At 48.9% G+C, this 19,189-nt stretch overlaps 1 protein-coding gene across 1 annotated transcript; it reads right to left on the bottom strand.

Moving 5' to 3' along the window:
* Positions 1-10,127: 10,127 nt before the first annotated feature.
* GASK1A (golgi associated kinase 1A) lies at positions 10,128-18,440 on the bottom strand. The gene is made up of 4 exons (XM_069004783.1): positions 17,535-18,440; positions 13,783-13,905; positions 13,403-13,506; positions 10,128-12,852 (listed from the first exon to the last, which is right to left on the bottom strand). The coding sequence occupies exons 1-4, from the start codon at positions 18,438-18,440 to the stop codon at positions 12,642-12,644; spliced, it is 1,344 nt and encodes a 447-aa protein (XP_068860884.1). The 3' UTR covers positions 10,128-12,641.
* Positions 18,441-19,189: the final 749 nt, after the last annotated feature.

Genomic DNA, 19,189 nt, shown 5'->3' on the forward strand with positions numbered 1-19,189 from the left:
GCTGAGCTTGATTCAGTTGCTTGAGACCAGGCATCACCAAGACTGAGCTGCCATTGTTCACTTGGAGGTGTGGCTTGGGGTAATTAATTTCCCAATTTAGCTAAGAAGGCAGCTCAAGCTCTGCCAGTCTGGGATCCTACATGTGATGGCAGGGCTTCAAAAGAAAATGCTGCTGACAGTGGGCTCACTCTGTTTCCCATTATCCAGGCTGCATCTGTGGTGACACCAGAGTGATGTTCCAGGGCCGAGGCTGGGAAAGAGCAGGGGGTTGGCACATGGTGGTGGTTTTCATCTGGTGTCCCCTGCCAAGCCCCCCAGGTCGCCTTGTCCCTGAGCTGTGAGCCATTTTCCCCTCAGTTAACTCAGTTTGACAGTTCCAGCTGGTCCCAAGCCATCACAATTAATGCCACGTCTTTCCCGTTTCTCTCTGGCTTTCAAACACGTGCCCAGGCTCCTGCCAGCTCTCATCAGCCACTCCCCTGGTGCCAGCAGAGTAGCAGCAAGCCAAGGAAAGGACCAAGTGTGCTTGCACCAACAGTGCAAGGCCAGGCTTTGCCAGGTCTGGATGGGACTGGTGCATCACCTCCCACCTCAAAAGTTTGCTCTTGGACTCCTTGCAAAAGTGGGATTAAAGCTTCTCTGCGTTTGGTGGCAGCTTCCCTGTCCTCTTCCACTGTTTCCTGGCCAGGTCAAAGGACTCTGGAGAACCTGTGGGTGTGCTGGCCTTACTCCCCATCATTTATCAGAGTTGCTCCTGCTCGAAGTGTTTCAAGCTCTCCACCCAGAGAGAGGACCTCTGCCACACAAGAGGGTTATCTCAGCAGAGCCACTTATGTTCCCCTTTATTCTCTACATTTGGTTTCTTTCCTCCCATCTTCAGAGACAGTGCAATGAATTAAAAAAGACACTGATTAAGGGTTTCATTTGAGGGGACTGTAAAAAAAATTGTGGAGTAGAACATGTTTTGCTCAGTTTTGCTAAAATGGAGATAAAAGTTTGTCCAAACTCATTCCACACCTGGAGCTGAGAACTGCTTGAGGAGTTCTCTGCAGGCATTCAAGGACCTGATTTATAACTACCAGGTTTTAGGTGAAACATTTCATTCTACCTGATGGCAAAAGTGAAAGATTAAGCCCTCTAAGCTCTGGCTCTTCCCAGGCACATTGAGGAAATGGACGTATTCCTGTCACGTTTGGGGGCTGACATTTCAACATCGAGTTCGATGCTTGGGTTTAAGGATTTCTTTGGCATCTTGCTGGGATTTTATTGGGGTTGAAAGACAGAGCTTGTGAGTGTTTTATTAGCTGTTCCTTCACCTTTGAAGGGAACATCTATTGTTTATTAGTTTAAGAGAAGCACAGACGATACATTGAGTTCTCGTTTAATAGCTTCCCCAGTGCTCCAACACAATGGCAACTTAATCTCAGTGTAGGGTCCTCTCTGGAGCTGGAGAGGATTCTAAAACCATGGAAAAAACCCCATGCAAACCTCCATCCCCTTGGGCAGGAGAAGCCTGTGACAGGAATGGTTGCAGAAGGGTTGCAGACACTGGTGGTGGGGGCCTGCAGAGTGTCAATTTTTACTAATAGCTGACTATGTAAAAAAAAATATGTCTGGGTCTCCTCATGGATAATTCACAAGCAGAAAATTAAACATTGTTTTGCTGGGAACATCTTGCCTTGTGTTTTTGTCACATGTATCTTGTGTATGTTGCCACCTGGAAGTTTAGCTGTCTGCATGTGTTTGGTACTGACATCTCTATAAAATCCAAGGAAAATAAGCTGTGAAGAGCCAGAGAGCTTTTAAAAGAGGAATGCTTTACAGAGGAAAAAAATACGGCATTGAAAAGACATCCAGCAGATACTTCTTCTCTTGGGCTAGTTATGTTTTAAGATTTATTTGTTACAGGAGTAGTGAAGTTGGACCCAAGCTATTAATCCAAACCAGGGGGAGAGTGTTCAGCTGAGAAATATTTTCCTACCTGCCAAACCCCCCAACATGTAGAAAAGCTGTTTCCCTGCTTGTGCAGTTGGGTTTAGCTGTGCTTTGTGTCTCAAGGGACCTATGATTTTTTAAATTTCTCAGTGGTATTTAATATTTAAATTCTCTTCCTGTGCAGAGGAAGAAAGAAAGGAGAAATGATGGTGGTTGTGAGAAGGGCCACAGGTGAAGGATCTCATGGAGGGATGTAGGACAAAGCCAGCCTTGGTGAGGGCTCCCTGGGCTCCAGTAAGGTGTTGGCCCCAACGTCCTCCAGACAACACAGTCTTACCTGGACATAGGTGTGACCCCTCAGTCCCAGTATCCTCATAACTGAGACTGGGCTGAGCATCTGGGTTGGGGATAAGAATTTTGGGGGGAAGATTAGGGAATAGTAAGACTAATAGGACTTGAATGGAAGTATATGTTTGCCCCAGGATTTTCATTTTTTTGATTAACCTGGAAAAGCTGCAGCAGGCTCATTAGAAACCAGCTCAAGCATTGGTTTCATCTGCAGTCTCCTTTGCTCTTCTGGAGAGGGGGAGTTCCACCTTCTCCCCACTCCAGCCTAATTCCACAAACACTACCTACAGAACAGAGATGGGTGTGTTTTTTAATGTTTAAGTTAACTATTTTTAAAATATTTATTCATTGTGCATCTGTTGGTGCCTCATTAGGATGTTGGTTGAATGAATGATTTAATCTTTATGGAAAAAAGCTGGGGAATATCTTCTCTTCCTGTCTGATATCTGAGTGCTAATTAAAATGAATCCCAGAACTGTGGGGGGCTTATGCAGTGCGGCCTGGGCTCTTCCCATTAGCTGGGTACCACACTACCCCTTATTAGCCCATTTTTACAAATTAACTTTGATGCCCTTAGTTCCAGAATTGGCTCATCAGACACTTCATACCAGCCTCACGAAACCCAAACCTTTAGAGAGCTCCAGCCCAAGTACCTCCATGAAGATACCATGCAGAACTCCCTGTGGGTGTGTAAGGGGTAGGAAGGTGGGAGACAAGGGGGTATTTCCTTTACTGATTCCCCATTAAATGGTTTCCACGCAAGCCATGCTGCTTTCGTGCCCTCACCCCATCCAATTAATTAATGTGTGGCCCAGCTGCAACCTCCACTGCACTGCAGAGGTGGGAGGAAAAACATTTTGAGCAAAATGAATGATTTTGTGTAAAATGAATGCCCTGACTCATGTGAACCAAGGATGCAGGTTTGCTTCTGCAGTGTGTCAGAAGATGCTGACAAGAGGCACCTTTCTTCTCCTGTACCCTTGCAAAAGCTTAAACTCGAATGCCATCACATTCAAAAAATTAATGGTTGCATCATTATAACCATTAGATTTGGGTTTTGATGAGCTGACAGGACTTGACTCGTCCCAGGATATGACTGCTCAAACCACCCTCTTGTGATGTGATAATACACAGTCTGGGAGGATGCTCTTCTTTTGTGTAAAATGGCAGGGGTGAGTCACCTGTGGGACAGCTGTGAGGAGCCATCCTGCCTGGCAAATCTCCTTTTTGAGGACGGAGGAGAAGGGGCAGAGATTTGTTTCAAAGCTTCCAGCAAGTAACACTGGGCTCTGTCTGCTCTGCCCCTGTGGGTTCCTCTGATGGGAGTCAAAACTTGGCAATGCCAACTAATAAATAACCATGTTTTTAGAGGCTTTGCTAAGCTCTTTTTTGAAAAATAAGTCCACAGAGGCTGCGGATAAAAGAGCTGTATCTCCCCACGGACAGGCTGTGATCAGCCCTGCCATTGGTGCTCAGAGGGTATTGCTTTTTTAATAAACCAACATGATTTTATGGTATTGTTTTCATACAAGGAAGAAGAAAACAAATTATTGATCCTTTACTCACAAAGAAGTTGCTTTGCAGCCTCCCTGTAATACCAGCAATGATTTTGCAATATATAATGATTTGAAAAAAGGGACAAGGACAGTTCACCTGTACCTGTGACCATCCTTGACAGTGTACTTTTATTATTGTGGGAATACATTGTTTGTCTTACAGAACTGTGTAAGGGCTGTACAAGATCAGACAGAGTCAGATCTTGTGCCATTTCCCTCCCTGGCTCTCTCCCCCACTGCCCACTGCAACCTACTGCAGCAGCCCTTGGAACACACGTGTTACCCACCAGGCAAGCCTGTAGCTGGTGTGAATCAGGCACTGGCAGCACCAGAGGAAACAGCAACTCCAACACCAGCGCCTCTGCAATCTGTGGCTTCACTTTTCATGGAGCAAAACTGGATCTTGGAGGTGCCTCAGTCCTGACTCAGTGGTGTCCTTCATTATGGGAGCCTCTGTGCCCATGCTGGATGCAGATACACTGCAGAGTGAGTGTGTTGGGGAGGGAGGTCAGCTGGGAGGCGAGAAACAGATCTGCACTTACCTGATCAATTCAGGCATGGCCTAAGCTGTTTTCCACCATCAGCCAGGAAATCTGTGAGAGGGGGAGAAACTGGATTTCAGCCTCCCTGGTATGAAGCTGGGGCCCTAATGACTAACCTGTCTCAGAAATGTAAATTTTGCAGAGTAGCTCCTGCAGACCTGGTTTGCAGCACTCAGCTGGAGACAGACCTCTCCCTGAGATTATTAAAATCTGATTTACAAGGCATGGTGGACAGATGGCATCTGTTTTCTGCAGTCAGTGGTCCCTACAGAATAAAAGAGGCAAACTTCAAGGCTGTAGCTCTGGAAAGACAGAGATATTATTGCCCATATCCATGCAGGTGCCTCCACTGACACATCTGCTCCCACCGAGCCAGGGCTTGAATCCACCAAGCCAGTAGATACCTGCTTACCCTCCTTCCTCTGCCTCTCAGCACCCAAATGTTCCCTATTTCCAAGCCCTTCGCCTGCCCCAAAACCCCTTAAGCTAATGTGAGGGCAAGCCAGGAGGTGGGCAAAAGCAGTTAAAACAGAAGACAGTGCCTGGCTGCTTTGTGGAGCATGCAGGAGGCAGCTCCAGCAGGCAGGGGCAGGGAAGGGATGATGCTGCAGGCATAAAAAGGGCAGCCTCTACCTAGAGCAAACAAAACACCTCAGGAAGATGAAATTTTTTAGAAGGGCAAGTGCAAAGGCATCACAAGGTGGGAAAGGAAGGGAAGGACTGAGCAGATTTTCTCTCTACACAGCCTGGGGCTGGGCTGGAGTGGAACCCCAGGACATGAAGGTAGCACACCCAGGGGCTATCACCACAGAAGCACGGCTGTGCCTTTAAGGAGCTTTTTTTCCCACCTCTGGAACTGTGATCAGGCTTGAAAAGGCCATGACCAGCTGAAGTAGAGATATCTCCCACCTGTTGATTGTTTCCCATTTCTGGAAGAGGAGAAAAAATAAAGGCAGGGAAGAGGTTGCAGCTGATATGATGCCCCCAACAAGGGCACTGAGTGCTACCTTCCAGTTAGGCTCCTCAGCAAATTGCTCCAGCCTTCAGTAGAAGCCTTTGATCTCTGCCCTCTTAGTTCACAACTTCGACTCAAATGGGCAGGATGAACTCTTCCTGAACACCGAATTATGGCTCTTTCCCTGTGATGCCATGTTTCATGCTCAGAGAGTAAAGCAGGAAGTGTCTGACCTAACCTGTCCATTCTGTGCATAGATGTTGTGCCACCTCTCCCCCACACTCCAAATCAAGTAAAACCTTGCTGAATTGGCTTAAATTTAATATAATCACCAATTCCCTGCTCCCAGACTATTTACCGTTGGCAAGGAGCAGAGCTGGCAGACTCCAGTGAACTGAATGAAAGCCATTAAAAAAGATTTGTCCCAATTGTGGCAAATCTCAGCTTCCTGGTATCTTGTTGGCACCTAGATGCGCTTCCTAGAAGCCAAAATCTGCAGCTCAGCTTATTAGATCCCTTTTTTCCCCCAAGATTTAACTCAGAGGAGCCAAGAACTTGTTTCAGGGAAGGTCAAGGCAATAAACCTCCAGTTGTTTATGTACATAAAGAGTCCTGGGATGTAACATGCTTTGCTTACTCCAAGCTTTCCCAGATGCCCAGAATGGGCAATTAAAATCAAACACCTGCAAAAATACAGCAACATTTATAGTGTAGTCTGCTCCACTCTATCCACTCACCTCATCCTCAATAAAAACTCCATCCCTGCTTGGATATAGCCAAACATTAAATCCAAGGGAGCAAAACTCACGCAAAAAGCAGGACTGGAAGAGGTGGTGCCGTGCCTGCTCAAGAAGGGAGCCTGGCCAGCAGCACCGTGGAGTCGTACTCACCTCTTGCCAGGGAAATGCCCCTGCATGGGCACATCCTGTTCCATTTCTCTGCAGAGTCAGGACTTAGGCTCACTCTCTCTTGGGTCTTTCAAACCCTGTATCTGGTTTGAAACCCCACCATATTCATCTGGCTGCACTGGGGACAGGATTCAACCATTGTCCATGGAGAATTTCTCTTTGCTTTCCCAGTGCTGAGCACCTAGTAAGAAAAAGTCTTCACCCACCCCTTTTAGGTGCTTCCTGAAGGCGTCACCATGCGCTGCCTCCTCCAGGCAGCCCCTATGCTGTGTTAATACCTCTGCAGATTGACATAATAGCTCCTGGTATGGGCAAGGAAACTCACGGATTGAAAGAAAAGAGTTGATGTCTCAGTCCTTCCTTCTGCTCACCTCTCCTACCACAGGAGTCTGCCTTCTGCCTGGTGATGCAGAGACATCACCAGTTACAGCCTTGCATCCCAAAAGGAAGTAAAATGGTGAGTCTGATTGCCTTGAAACTTGGACAGGGACTGAGGAGTGGAAAAAAGCTCATGTGGTATCCCAACCCAAGCCATGGTCAGAAGTTGGAGGCACATGCATTACCTCACCACCCCATGCATGGGGGCACGAGCAGCAGGGGGCTGTGGCTGGCAGCAGGGGGCCCCAGAAGAGTCAAGGGCAAGAAATCCCTTTGCACCCACGTCATCTCTTGGATTAGTGATGCTGGGTGTGGCCCAGGGGAATAAAAACTGGCTCAACTCAGAAGAGGAGAAAAAGTGAGGCTGGTCCTTCAGTGAAGGAGTGAAGCAAAAAACCTGGGGAAATCCCCAAGGACCACATGGTGATAGTCTGGGGATAGAAAACTACTCCTTTCTGGGAGAGGCTGTTCCCGTCTTTGCCTTGTCTTGCTTACAAACCAGTGGATTTCAAAGCCCCAGAGCATGGTTGGATTTGTGTTTTCTGCCAGTTGGATGCGCACAGCTCTAAGAGATGTATCTTTTTAAAATCCATCCCAGGGACAGCTGCACAGCCCATTCAAAATGTCCTGAACTTTATGAGTTCTCTGGAACAGAGACAATCCTACCAAAGCAGCAGCTATCCTAAGTAGCTCTAGGGAAAAACTCCTGGACTGGACCACCATTTGAGATCTTCAGTCCAAAAATCCTGTGGGTGCTGTGCACCTGGGTCCACACTTGGGTGGGAAGAGCCCTGGGTGCTGTGGCATTTCGTTCTTCAAGCAGCTGCTTGCTCTGCCTTGCTCCCAGCATGGAGCAATGCTCTGCTTCCACAAATCTAGATTTCTGTTGGAGTCATGGGGCGGGGGGAAAGGTGGTGCTGGTGAAGAGATATAAAGTACAGCTGGGCAGATTAGGCTACAGAGGAATTAGGGCATTAATGATGCTTTAGCAGCTTGAAATCAGCCAGTCCAGAGATGAAACTTTTAAGACGCTCTTGGCAAGCACTGGGAAAAGACAGCCTGTCGAGCCAATGCCACCTGCTGGAGACAGCACTCGGAGACCAAGACTCATGGCACCAGTTAAACTCATGTTTCTTAGTCGTCCTTGCACCCAAAATCCCTGTTCTGAAGCTTGAAAACCTGAGCCCATGCCTGGCCGGGCAGAGACCTTTGGGAACCCACAAGCACAGCCCCTCTGCCATCCCCAGGAATGTTTCCTTTCTCCCAGGTTTCCTATCTCCTTTTTTCCATTTGCCTTATCTGACAGGTAATTACTCTTCCAGAGGTAATTGCTGCAGGAGCCATATGGGATCCATAAGCTGCTAAAGCTGGGGGATTTTTTACAAAGAATCATAAGACCTGTACATTATTGATGTTGATATTGGCACGATTATCACTGGTGTAAAAGCAGCCAAAATTGCCAAAACAGGTTGCAGAAATGGTTACAGCAATGCAGACATGGAGACAAGGTTATAATCTCTGAAGTCTTAGGGGTTTTTAATTGGGAGGAAATCATATGTTCACAAGCTCAAATGAGAGAGTTACAGAATAAACACAGACCTAAAGGGAGGAAATGAGGAGGGAGGTGAAGCTTCAGTGTGGGGACCACCCCACTGGGATTTGGGAAGCAGCCACTGACAATGAGGCAGACCCGGGGGGGGGGCTCAGCACTTACCTGTGTGTGTACATGGTGGTTATCTAATAAGCCATTTCTTGAGCTCCACCAATACTGCTACTTATATCATAAATTCAATGATCTTCACTTTACTGGCCATTAATCTGCTTCTTTTCCTGACAATTTTATACTCTTTTGATAAACTGTTTGTCTAACTGCATGGAAGAAACAATGTCAAGAGCTGTACCTTAGGCGTTTGCCCAGCTAATGAAGAAAATCCATCACAAGGAGAGTTTATCTATTGCTTTGCTGGATGTAAATAAAACATCAGGCTAATTTACTTCCATTAATCTCAAAGACCGTTGCTACAACAATAGTCCTATGTCAGAGCAGACTTTTTTTCCCTTTTTCACATAAATATTTAAGTAAGTACTGAAAGCATAAATAAATTGCTTTCTAAAAGCCAGATTATTTTTATATCCAGAGATTTAACAATAAATTTGGATTTACTTGCTAGCTCTTGCCTTTCAGGCAGCAGTCAGCCCACTGAGCGCAGCACGGGGATGCTTAGGTGGGTTTTGCAGAGCATCTTGTGGGGTCTCTGCGTGTCACCTGTGACAACCCACCCTTAAGGGCAAGGAAGCACAAGGGTGGGTCATCATCTCACGCCTGAGTGCCACCCCACTGGTGTCATCCCTGACCACTGCATGGGTTCAGTGAGTGCTGGGGCTGCTCTGTGAGGTCCATATAGAGCTGCAGAAAAGGCTATTTAGTGTCCTGTATCCAGCTCAAGAAGCGGCCCTTAAATGCAGCAAATGGGCATTTAGTTTATGGAGGGTGAGGCCAGCAAAGCACTGGAGCAGGCTGCTGGGGGTGCCCGGGGATCACCAGCTTTGGGGGGGTTAAGATCAGGCTGCACAGGAGCAGTGACACAGCGTGTTTGCCTGCGCACGTGTGAGGGTCTGTGCTCGGCCGGTTGGAGCCAATCTGGCCCCTGCCTTCCAACCCCCAGCCCCATTTTCTGCCAGCTGAAGGGCTGTGCACAGCCAGGGAGATGTTAAACATGGATCATGGTACTCGGATCACTGCGGAATGAAGGACACAGTCTTAAGCTGTGCCAAGGGAAATATTGGTTGGATATCAGGAAAAAGTTTTTCACGGAAAGAGTGGTGAAGTACTGGAATTGTCTGCCCAGGGAGGTGGTGGAATCACCATCCCTGGATGTGTTTAAAAAAAGGTTGGATGTGGCACTCAGTGCCATGGTTTAGTTGAGGTGTTAGGACATGGGTTGGACTCGATGATCTTAGAGGTCTCTTCTAACCTGGTGATTCTGTGATTCTGTGATCCTGTGAAGGAGTTCCCTCCTGGTGGAGCTCTGTGGAGGTGCATGCCCATGCTCCCAAATGCTGTTCTCAGAGCACATTCCCATGGTGCCAAGGGTGAGCAGGAGGGTGCTGCAGGGATTTCCCCCGCCAAGGAGCCCATGTTTCTCCAGTGCTTTTTCCTTTGCTTAGCTGCTGCTGTCACTGCCTTCTTAAAGACAAAGCCATCCTGCAGCCGGTTTGGACAATCTTTTTTTGTGACCACACCTCAACACAATCCATGATGATGTGCAGTAAAATTTGGTAAAACAGCATCCTTGCTCAGATGAAATCTTGTTTGTCAAGCATGGCCCCACATGAATATTTATAACTATAAAGTAGTTATAACCACAAAAGTAAGTTTATCATAGGAAATACGACATGTTGATAGCTGGAGCAAACCAAACCCAACACAACGTGGTAAAGGCTGACACAAGCAGTCCACAGGATTCCTCTGAACAGCCATGACCGCCGTGCAGAGCCTGTGCTGGTTACATAGGCAAGCCCATGGAAAAAATGGACTAATTAGAGAAGATTAATGATCAGTCTCAGCAAGATCTTGGCTTTTGCTTCTCTCATTTATCCGTACATGGCTCTTTGTTAAATCACGAGGGATTTTTATTCACATGTATTACTGCTTACAGATGTTCCCACACGTGTTTAGCCAGCAAACTCATGTTACAACTAAAGAAACGCAAAAAAAAGCCCCACTACTTTGTGCAATGTTAAGGCTGAGCAGATGCAACCAGAGGCAAGGCAAAAGCTGTTGGTCCAGCACAGCAAAGTCCACAGCTTTGGCCACTGCGCAGACCCTCCACCTGTCTCTTGATTCTTGCTGAGGACTTGGCTTACATGGGATGAAAACCACACTTTTAATGAAATGTCTCCCTTTAATGAGAAAAAAACAACTCTGACTGATGCTGCACATCCTAACTAATGCTCTTGTTACCTCACAGTTTTTCACAGCATATTTTTTTGATTTAATCATGTTATATTTTGTATCCTTTACTCTTACACAGCCATGCCTGGGTATGGTTTTTCATAGGACCCAGGATGAGTTATTTTGTTCTCTTCCAAGCTTACAAGCTAAGCTCACCTCCCAGGTAATAAATCCCCACAATTCAGGCTTTACCGGGGCTTCCATGACCCATCCATCCCATGGTGCAGCAAATGGGATGATAACTCACAGGGTGGAGAGAGTGCTGGGGGAAAGGCTCTCCCTGGATAATTGGAGGGCAGGGCTCCAGGAACAAGCTGATGGCACTTTGGATGCTGCTGTGCCTGTGATGCTGAGTGCTGATGCTTCCTGAGAGCACTCATGCCTGCTTGTTGATTCATCTCACCCACATCTTGCTTCACCCTCTCTTCAGCAAGAGGGAAAAGAAGGAAAAAAGGTAATTGATTGTGCTTATCAGCATGGGTGTTAAAGCATCCCCTTGCAGGCTCTCAAATTGACGTAGTGCTGAGAAGGATGGAGCAGGGAAGGTACCCATACCCAGCTTTTCCACTCCCACTGCATGGGTGGCCGTGTTCTCCAAAGCTATTGCAATGGGACAGCTGCACCATGGTGCAGCTAGGCACCCATGCCAGTCTCACTGACACTTTCCAAAGGCACAAGTGAATCTGAGTGCCTGAAGCATGGAAGTTCTGCCTGTAACACTGGAGAAATGGAGAAGTGGAGAAATGGAGAAATGGAGAAATGGAGAAATGGAGGGCTGCTCCCAGAGGCCCCTTTAAAAAGCCTCCTGGTGGCAAACCATAAACCCACAGGCCAGGAACTGACTGCTCCGGGCATGCAAACACTAGCTGCATGCATCAGGTGGGAAACACTGCAGGGAATGATAGAGCCCATCCCGGCATCTTTTTTCCTCCTGTTCATTTTGATTTTGAATTATCTCTCAGCCCTGGCACTTGAGGACCTGCCTAGCTGGGATGCTGCTGTGCTTTATCACAGCAGGCTGCTGGGCAAGAGCCTGAGGGGTGACAGGAGCCGGATGGGCTCTGCCGGAGGTGCCAGCATGCTCAGAAAGCATTTTGCACTCGACTGCCTTCTGTTAAAATAGCCTGGCATTTTTGTTAAAACATTTTTCTGCAATCCTGGGGAAGAGTTAAGTGCAATTATGCCCAAGAGAGCAGCCAGGAGTGCTTTTCAGAAGTGGGGTAGTTTTGCCTTTCATCCCCTGACAGCAAAGGGAAAGGGTGAATGAGAGATTTAAGTCTCCAAATCCAACATTGAGAGCATGCCTTGGCAGCAGCCCAGGCCCACCAGGGTACATGCATGGATCATGGCATATGGCACACGGCACACGGCTACCAGGGATGGTACCATGGGCTACATGAGGGCAGCTGCTGGCCAGTGCTGCTGAGCTCCAGGGTCCTGCCTAGTCTAGCTTCAGGCAGTGGCTCACACTCTCCCCCTGCAGAAGAGGAGATGTGTGCCTGGGAGTAAGGCAGAGCTCAGCTCTAGTGTCTTGTCTTTGCTTAATCCACTTAGAAAGCTCCCCTCTGCTTTCCCCCTGCCTCTCTGCCTGGGATGTTTTGGAAATAGTGAAGGCATCATGAAAAAGCCCAGTACAAACCTGGAAAGGCTGCCAGTGACTTCTTCCACTGCTTCTTTAACTCTTCCCAGGGTCCCTGCCAGCTGTTCAACTGTCCAAGCCTCCAGCTTTCACAGTTGCTGTGTGTTTGTGTGTGAGTGAAGGCGCCCAAAAAACCTCATGGATGTGCCCTTCCTTTGAAAATCCATGCTGAGACCATAACTTGATGAGTGTTGCCTTTCTCAAGCAGTTGTGGGTTGTCTTAGGAGACATCTCCTCCCCATCTTTCCTACTCCCTGTGATTCCATCTGCTTCTCCAGAGCATCCTACAAGGTGGGGGGGGAAACACCTTGCGGAGAGCCAAGCACCAGCACGGAGCCTCACAACATCCATGCCGAGGGCACGAGGTCCATCCATGGCTAATGGGATGTGCAAGGCAGGCACTCTGAGCCGCCTGGATGGTCGGTTCAGCGCGGCGAGTCCTCAAACAGCGTCAGGTTGTGCTGCCGGATGTGGCGGAGCAGGACGCGTGCCCGCCTGTCAATGGTGCGGAGCAGGGGTCTCAGCCCCTCGGCGCCGCCCTGACTCTCCCAGAGCTCCCGGTCCAGGCGCAGCGACTCCAGCAGAAGGCTCTGCAGTCTGCCTGACCGCAGTGTGGCCACCGCCGCCGCTGGGAAGCTGCAGTGGAGAAGCAGAGGAGACAGGGAGGGAAGGGGTTATCCGGGGAAGGCTGAGCAGAGAGGAAGGGAGCAGGGGGGCACTCAAGCAAAGATGCTTCAAGGGGAAATGCACATCTACCCAGAGGAACGCAGGATGAGGAGCCTCCTGATTAAAACTCTGCCCATGGTGAGCACAGACACAGATCCAAATAAATTCCAAATCAAGAGGCCTCTAGCATGCCAAAATGCCTCATGGGCAATGGCGCAAGAAATGCTGAAATACCTGATTATTCATTATTTTTGTGCAGCTGCCAATTAAAGAGGGGAAATAGGCTTTGGAGCCTGCCATCAGCCATCCAGAGCAGGATAAAGAGTTAGTCTCAGGGCAGGGGCACATGGGATGTTTTTGTGGGCCTACCCTCCCACCCTGTTCTGGGTGGGAGGTGGCCCTGATTCACAGGGATGGCCCACCAGGGCAGCCAGGAGCGGCAAGAAGGTGAGAACACACAGGGCTGCTGGACATCCCGTGTGTGCCAGCTCAGCCCTTGCCCAGCACTGCACATTGCTACCTGTCTATGCCTTGCAGCAGCCTGAAGTTGAGCTTCTCCTCGGGGTGCTGTGGCCTCCCCGCGTTGTCGATGAACACCAGGCGGGACGGCGCGCTCCTCCGGACCTGCCAGCAGGATGGGAAGGAGAAGTTCACTTACTGCAGAGAGCCACCAATGTGGGGGTTTAGGCTGCTTCTTAATGCAGTGAGAAAGCCTGAGAGCATCTGGGGGAAAGCAGATGCCAAAGTCTAGGTCTCTCCATGCCCAGGCACACCTCCCACCAGGGACCCAGCATCACCATGGGACCTACATTCCCTTTGCTACCACCTCAGCCCTGCAAGTGCCTCCCAGGCACTTTCATGTTAGCCACAGAGCAGCCCTTGGACAGTAGGGAGACATACCAGGATGTGGACCAGGACCAGCTCTGCTGGATTCCGGCACTTCTCATGGAGCATCTCCTCCACGCAGGGCTCAGAGGGATCTGGCTGAAACCCACAGCAGTAGCGGTCCAGGCGGTCATGAACCTGCAGGAGACATTTGGGGACCTTAGCAGGGACATGTGCCTGGGATGGGGAGGTCCTGTTGTGAGCTGTTCTTGTACAGAGGAAAATAAAACATTTCTAGGGATCCTCAGCAGATGTGCAGTGGAAAAGCTGCATACACTGGTGCATGAGAGGAATGGAAGCACACATGCAAAACCCCTTTGGCATGAAGAAGGTGATGACAAAGGTGATGGTGACAGGCTTTTCGGATGCAGTTCAGATACCTGGTACCTCCACATTCTGTATCTGCACAGAATGAAGGGGTTGTGCTTCCAGCTGAAATGAAGGGAAGACGTACACGATGATGAATGAATTAACAAAACCAGCAAAAGCACCCAAGGAAACCTAGAGTCTGAAACCTCAAAAAGAATTTCTTTTTCCAAGTCTTGGTACTCTGGATGATGGTTTCATCTGGTTCCTGCCACACATGCAACCTTTCATCCATCCCTATGGTAACCTGAGGAGCTCTCAATGGAAAGATGAATGGAAAAGTATCAGCAAGGGAAAAAGCGGCCTGTGCATACACAGAGCATGCCTGACATTTAAGTTGGGCCACAGTGACTTGTTTTAGCTACATTTGCATTTAATAATTTGCAGGTGCTGCTAAGGCTCCATACTGTCCAGGCTGTCAAACCTCCTGCTTCGCAGCCCAGTTCCCTGCAGAAACCCTGATGGTGCTTGGCAACTTCCAGTGTTTCAACCACACCCTTGGAGGAATGAAGGGCATATAAAAGACATAAATCTCTGTCAGACCCGGCCTCAGTGTTTATGGAACTTCCTCAGCTTTGTCAGAAGCAGCTGGTACATCCTCTGGGGTGGTTTGTGGGGCAGACAGGACCTTGTTGGCTGTCAACAGACCTCCCCATGGCTGCGTGTTGACATGACCCTGTAGGGGAGCTGCCTCTCCTCCTCCCGCTCTCGAGGCCTGTTTACAAAAAACCCTCCAATATATATATATACTCCATTAAAGACATATAAAATATATATCATATATAAATATATATAAAATATAAAATATAAAATATAAAATATAAAATATAAAATATAAAATATAAAATATAAAATATAAAATATAAAATATAAAATATAAAATATATCTATTTTGTGGTTGCAGCATGAAAATGTCCAACTTGCTGAATTGCTCAGTATTGCTGGTGCCAGCCCAGGAGGCAGGGCTCAGGGTGCAGAGAGGCTCCTGGAGCCACTGGGAGGGTGACCCAGAAGGGATCTACAGGTGACAATAAGACAGAAGCCAAATGACCCACAGTGGCTGTCTATTGCCTTCACCCTGGTAATTAGGACAACTTAACAATTACAGGATGTACTTTGACAGAGTTCAGTCTGAACCCAGACACTGACCAAGCACTGGAGAAGATGCTGCAGGAAACATGAATTGTGATCTCCATGGCCATTCCATTCATAACCCTTTGAGAAGAAGGATTAGTTCCACACTGGAGCCTCTTAAACCTCTCTGTTTTCTGAGGTTTAATGAAGCACTCAGGTCAGTATTTCTCCATTTCTCCATTAACACTCCAGTTAAAAAGGGCTTGAGCATCTTGTCACAAAACACATGGAAACAGAAGAAAATATCACATTTCGTCCACACATCTCCTTGATCTGCCTACTGGAGAGCTCAGCACGCCAGTTTTTCTCACCTGCTATGTAATTTTGCAGGCTGCACAGAAGGTGAAGACAACCTGAGATAACTTACAGGGACATTAAATAGGCTCAGCTCTCCACTCACCCACCCACAAGCACCTGTGAAACCAAGGGGGATTGGTGCTGGACCCGCAGAGGTGTGAGGTGGAGGCAGATCTGGTGTTCACGTGAAGCCCCAGGAGAGGCATCAGATGGCTGTGGAAATGCTGAGAGTGCTCTGACATGCTGACAAGCCCTCCCTCTGCCAGCCCTTGCCTGATTTTTTTGTATTAATTTCTTCTTTCCAGAGCTTAAACAGCTCTAATTCATGGGAATTTTGGTATTATTGCAAGAACACAAATACATGAGCCACACCTTGTCCCACCCAAGCTCAAACCCTGTGAGAAGCTCACCTTCAGCCACTCTTATGCCCACCCTGGGGCATCCCCTTGTGTCTGACAGGTTTTTCTAGTTATGATTCAGCCCTGGATGGCATCCCCTGGGGAAAGATTCCTTGCTCTCCCCCTGGCTGGGAAGAGGGTGTCCCAGGACAGGGATGTGGCTGCAGAGTTGATTTGCTTTTGACCCTCTTTAAAGAGCAGGACAAAGCCATCAGCAGTAGCCCCTTTTCTACCAGGCTCAGCATTTTGCCCCCAGTAAAACTTTGTGCATAGTGAGGGGTTCCCTTACGGCAAACACCAAGAGAAATCAACACAGAAGAAGCCCAATTTTAAGAGCAATTGGAGAAAGCTACCAAGATTTCAATACCAATATACAACAGGGCTCAGATCTCACAACTTCTCCCTCCCAAGCAAGGGTGTGAGATGCTAAAGCCATTTCTGAAAGATGCTACTCCACTTCTGTAATATCCCACAGACTCTTTACCTTTATGTGACTTTTATGCATGGGAGGATTCCATTAGAATTATTGAGGAGAACCTGTGGATTGCCCTTGGATTTATCATTGCATTGCTTCAGCCCTTGAAGAAGAACTCTCCTTAGAACTAGATACTTTCTCCTGCAGTCTTGGCCATTCCACTGCACTCAGCGGCATTTTGGCCTGGGGAAGGGAAGGGGATTGGTTAATCTTCTCATTTCTCTGGTTGTTTCAGCTAAAATATTTCCAAGCCCAGCCAGAACTGCTCCACCTCTGCCAGACATAGTTGAAGTTATAAAGATTAATGGTCAGGCTTCACAAAAAAAAAAACAAAAAAAACCCAAAAACCAATAAAAAAGAGAAAGAATAAGGAGAACACATTTTATTAGTTTGGGTTTTTTTCTTTCTTCCTTTCATTCTTTTTTTTTATATTAATACTTGCCCTTTCAGGCAGTTTTCTCTTGTCTGATAAGCAGCCCCCAGGTACCTAAACAGGCTTTCTTTTTCTGCACAGAAATCACTTCTGCCTTCTCACAGCTGCCCTCCAAGACCTGATAACTCTCTGGGATACTGTTGTAGTCCCTCATAGCAGCAGGGTATGATTTTCCAGACAGAAGATTAAGTACTATTAATGCCAAGGAGGAGGAAGGCAGTGCTGTCCAAAGGGGCAGGGCTCCTTATTCCCAGTGCCAGTAGCACATCCCTGAGGCTGGATGTGATGGGGCTGATGTAAGACATGCTGCTTGTCACTAGGGATGCCCTAGGGATGTCTCTAGGGATGTCCCAAGCCTCTCCAGCATCTGCACAAAATGAACAGCAGAAAGCTCGCCCATGTGAGGACAGACTCACTGCATCTGAAACCTGCCTGTGTTTCCCTTGCAAGTCCCAAACATGGACCATACTCAGGCCAAAGTGCTTCTGCACAAAGTTCTGCCGCTCCCCATTAGCTGATGAGTGAAAATAGATCCCAAAAAACCACAGCCTATGTGACCCCACAGAGCAGAAGGAGACCATGGTCAGACAACAGAGGTGCAGGGGCAGGGGAACCTGGGTGGCACAGCTGATGGGACAGGTGGCCTCAATCACCACAGCCCTACCTGGAGAAGAAAGTCAAAGAGGGCCAGGCGGCTCCACTCGCTGTGTGGGATGCTGGAGCAGGGAGCGTCCCCGGCCACCAGTGTCGGTCTGTGGGGCTGGAGCATCTCCTGGTACTGCAGCCATCCCAGGGCGCAGGAGTTCTGGTCATTGTTGGCATCCTCCAGGTGCTGGAGGTCAGGAGCCCACCAGATGATGGGGCGCAGGGCGCCGTCGGTGTAGCTGTAGGGCAGGAGGCGGCTGGTGAAGCGCCGGGCCACGGCGGGCAGGCTGCGGTTCAGGCCCAGCACCCTGTCCAGGTGGAAGGCCAGCACCTCATACAGGTCCCCAGGGCGCTTGATGAGCCCACAGCGCCCATCCTGGCAGTCTCCTTCTGGGCTGGCTGGAGTAACATCTCCCTTGGCATCTCCCTTGGCATCTCCCTTGGCATCCCCCATGGCACGCAGCCCCACCCGCATGATTTGCCCATGGGCAGGGACGCGGGTTTTGGAGACCACCTGCCCACTGGACAGCAGCCGCATCTTCTGGAGGTCGTCAGCAGAGAGCCATGGGGGAGTGTCCCTCTCCACCCCCCGCCGCCTCCTGCTCCGGCCAGGGGCCTGCTCCTGCTGCAGGTGAGTGAGGGGCATGGGGAGCCTTTTTCTGTGGGCTTGTCCTCCAGAGAGGGGGGCAACCACCTCCCTTGGGGGCCCTGGGGGGGACGAGGCTGGCAGCGGGAGCGGGGAGCAGGCCGGTGGTGGGGGCAGGTGGATGAGAGCCAGCAGGGCCAGGGCCAACAGCAGCCCGACAGCCGCTGGGGCTGGGGGCTTCATCCCCGTCCTTCGCCATGGTCGCTGGGCCTGCAGGGACAGAAAGGTGGAACGATGCTGGCGTGTTGCTGCAGGCAGGGTCCCCAACAGGGTTTGCATTCGCTTTAGAGAAGCAGCCCCTCTGCTTGTGTGATCCCTGAGAGAGGTATTCCACAAGCACTCGCTGCCTCCACAGCACTGTAGCAGGAGGGTTATGGCTGGTGCCGTGATTTGTACCAGCAATAAGCTGCAGTCCCTTCAGAAGCAAATCAGAGCAAGGGCCCTGTGGGGAATGCCCACACAGAGGTTGCCATGTCTGCAGTGCTGAGATACGGGATCATCCTATGGAAAATAAATTTTTCATGGTCAAATATTCTGCTTTAAAGACTCAAGAAATTTAAAAACAAAAACAAATAAGAAACCCCCAAAACAACAACAAAAAAAAAACCCAGAGCAAATTCCTGTCTAGATGTGAACACTTTTCAGTTCCTAAGACCTTACTCTGGGCATCCTCACTGGTTCCTATCCTGGTTGCACACTGAACCCATAGCTTGGATATCTCAATATGTGCCGAGACAAGGCCTCTGGACCTCTGCCCATTGCTGTGTCTGGCAAAAGCAAGGCAGCTCCAAGTGTCAGTCAGGACCTGTGACTGTCTGTGTTTTAAAAAAGGATGCAGACTCCTGCAGGGCTGGAACATCTCCCCTATGAAGACAGGCTGAGAGAGTTGGGTTTGTTCAGCCTAGAAGAGAAGGCTCTAGGGAGAACTTACAAGGCCTTCCTGGCACCTACAGGGGCCCACAAGAGAGCTGGAGATGGATTTTTCACAAGGGCATGGAGTGACAGGACAAGGAGAAATGACTTTAAAC

This window comes from Aphelocoma coerulescens, chromosome 2, assembly GCF_041296385.1.
Source record: "Aphelocoma coerulescens isolate FSJ_1873_10779 chromosome 2, UR_Acoe_1.0, whole genome shotgun sequence".
Classification (NCBI taxonomy): domain Eukaryota; kingdom Metazoa; phylum Chordata; class Aves; order Passeriformes; family Corvidae; genus Aphelocoma; species Aphelocoma coerulescens.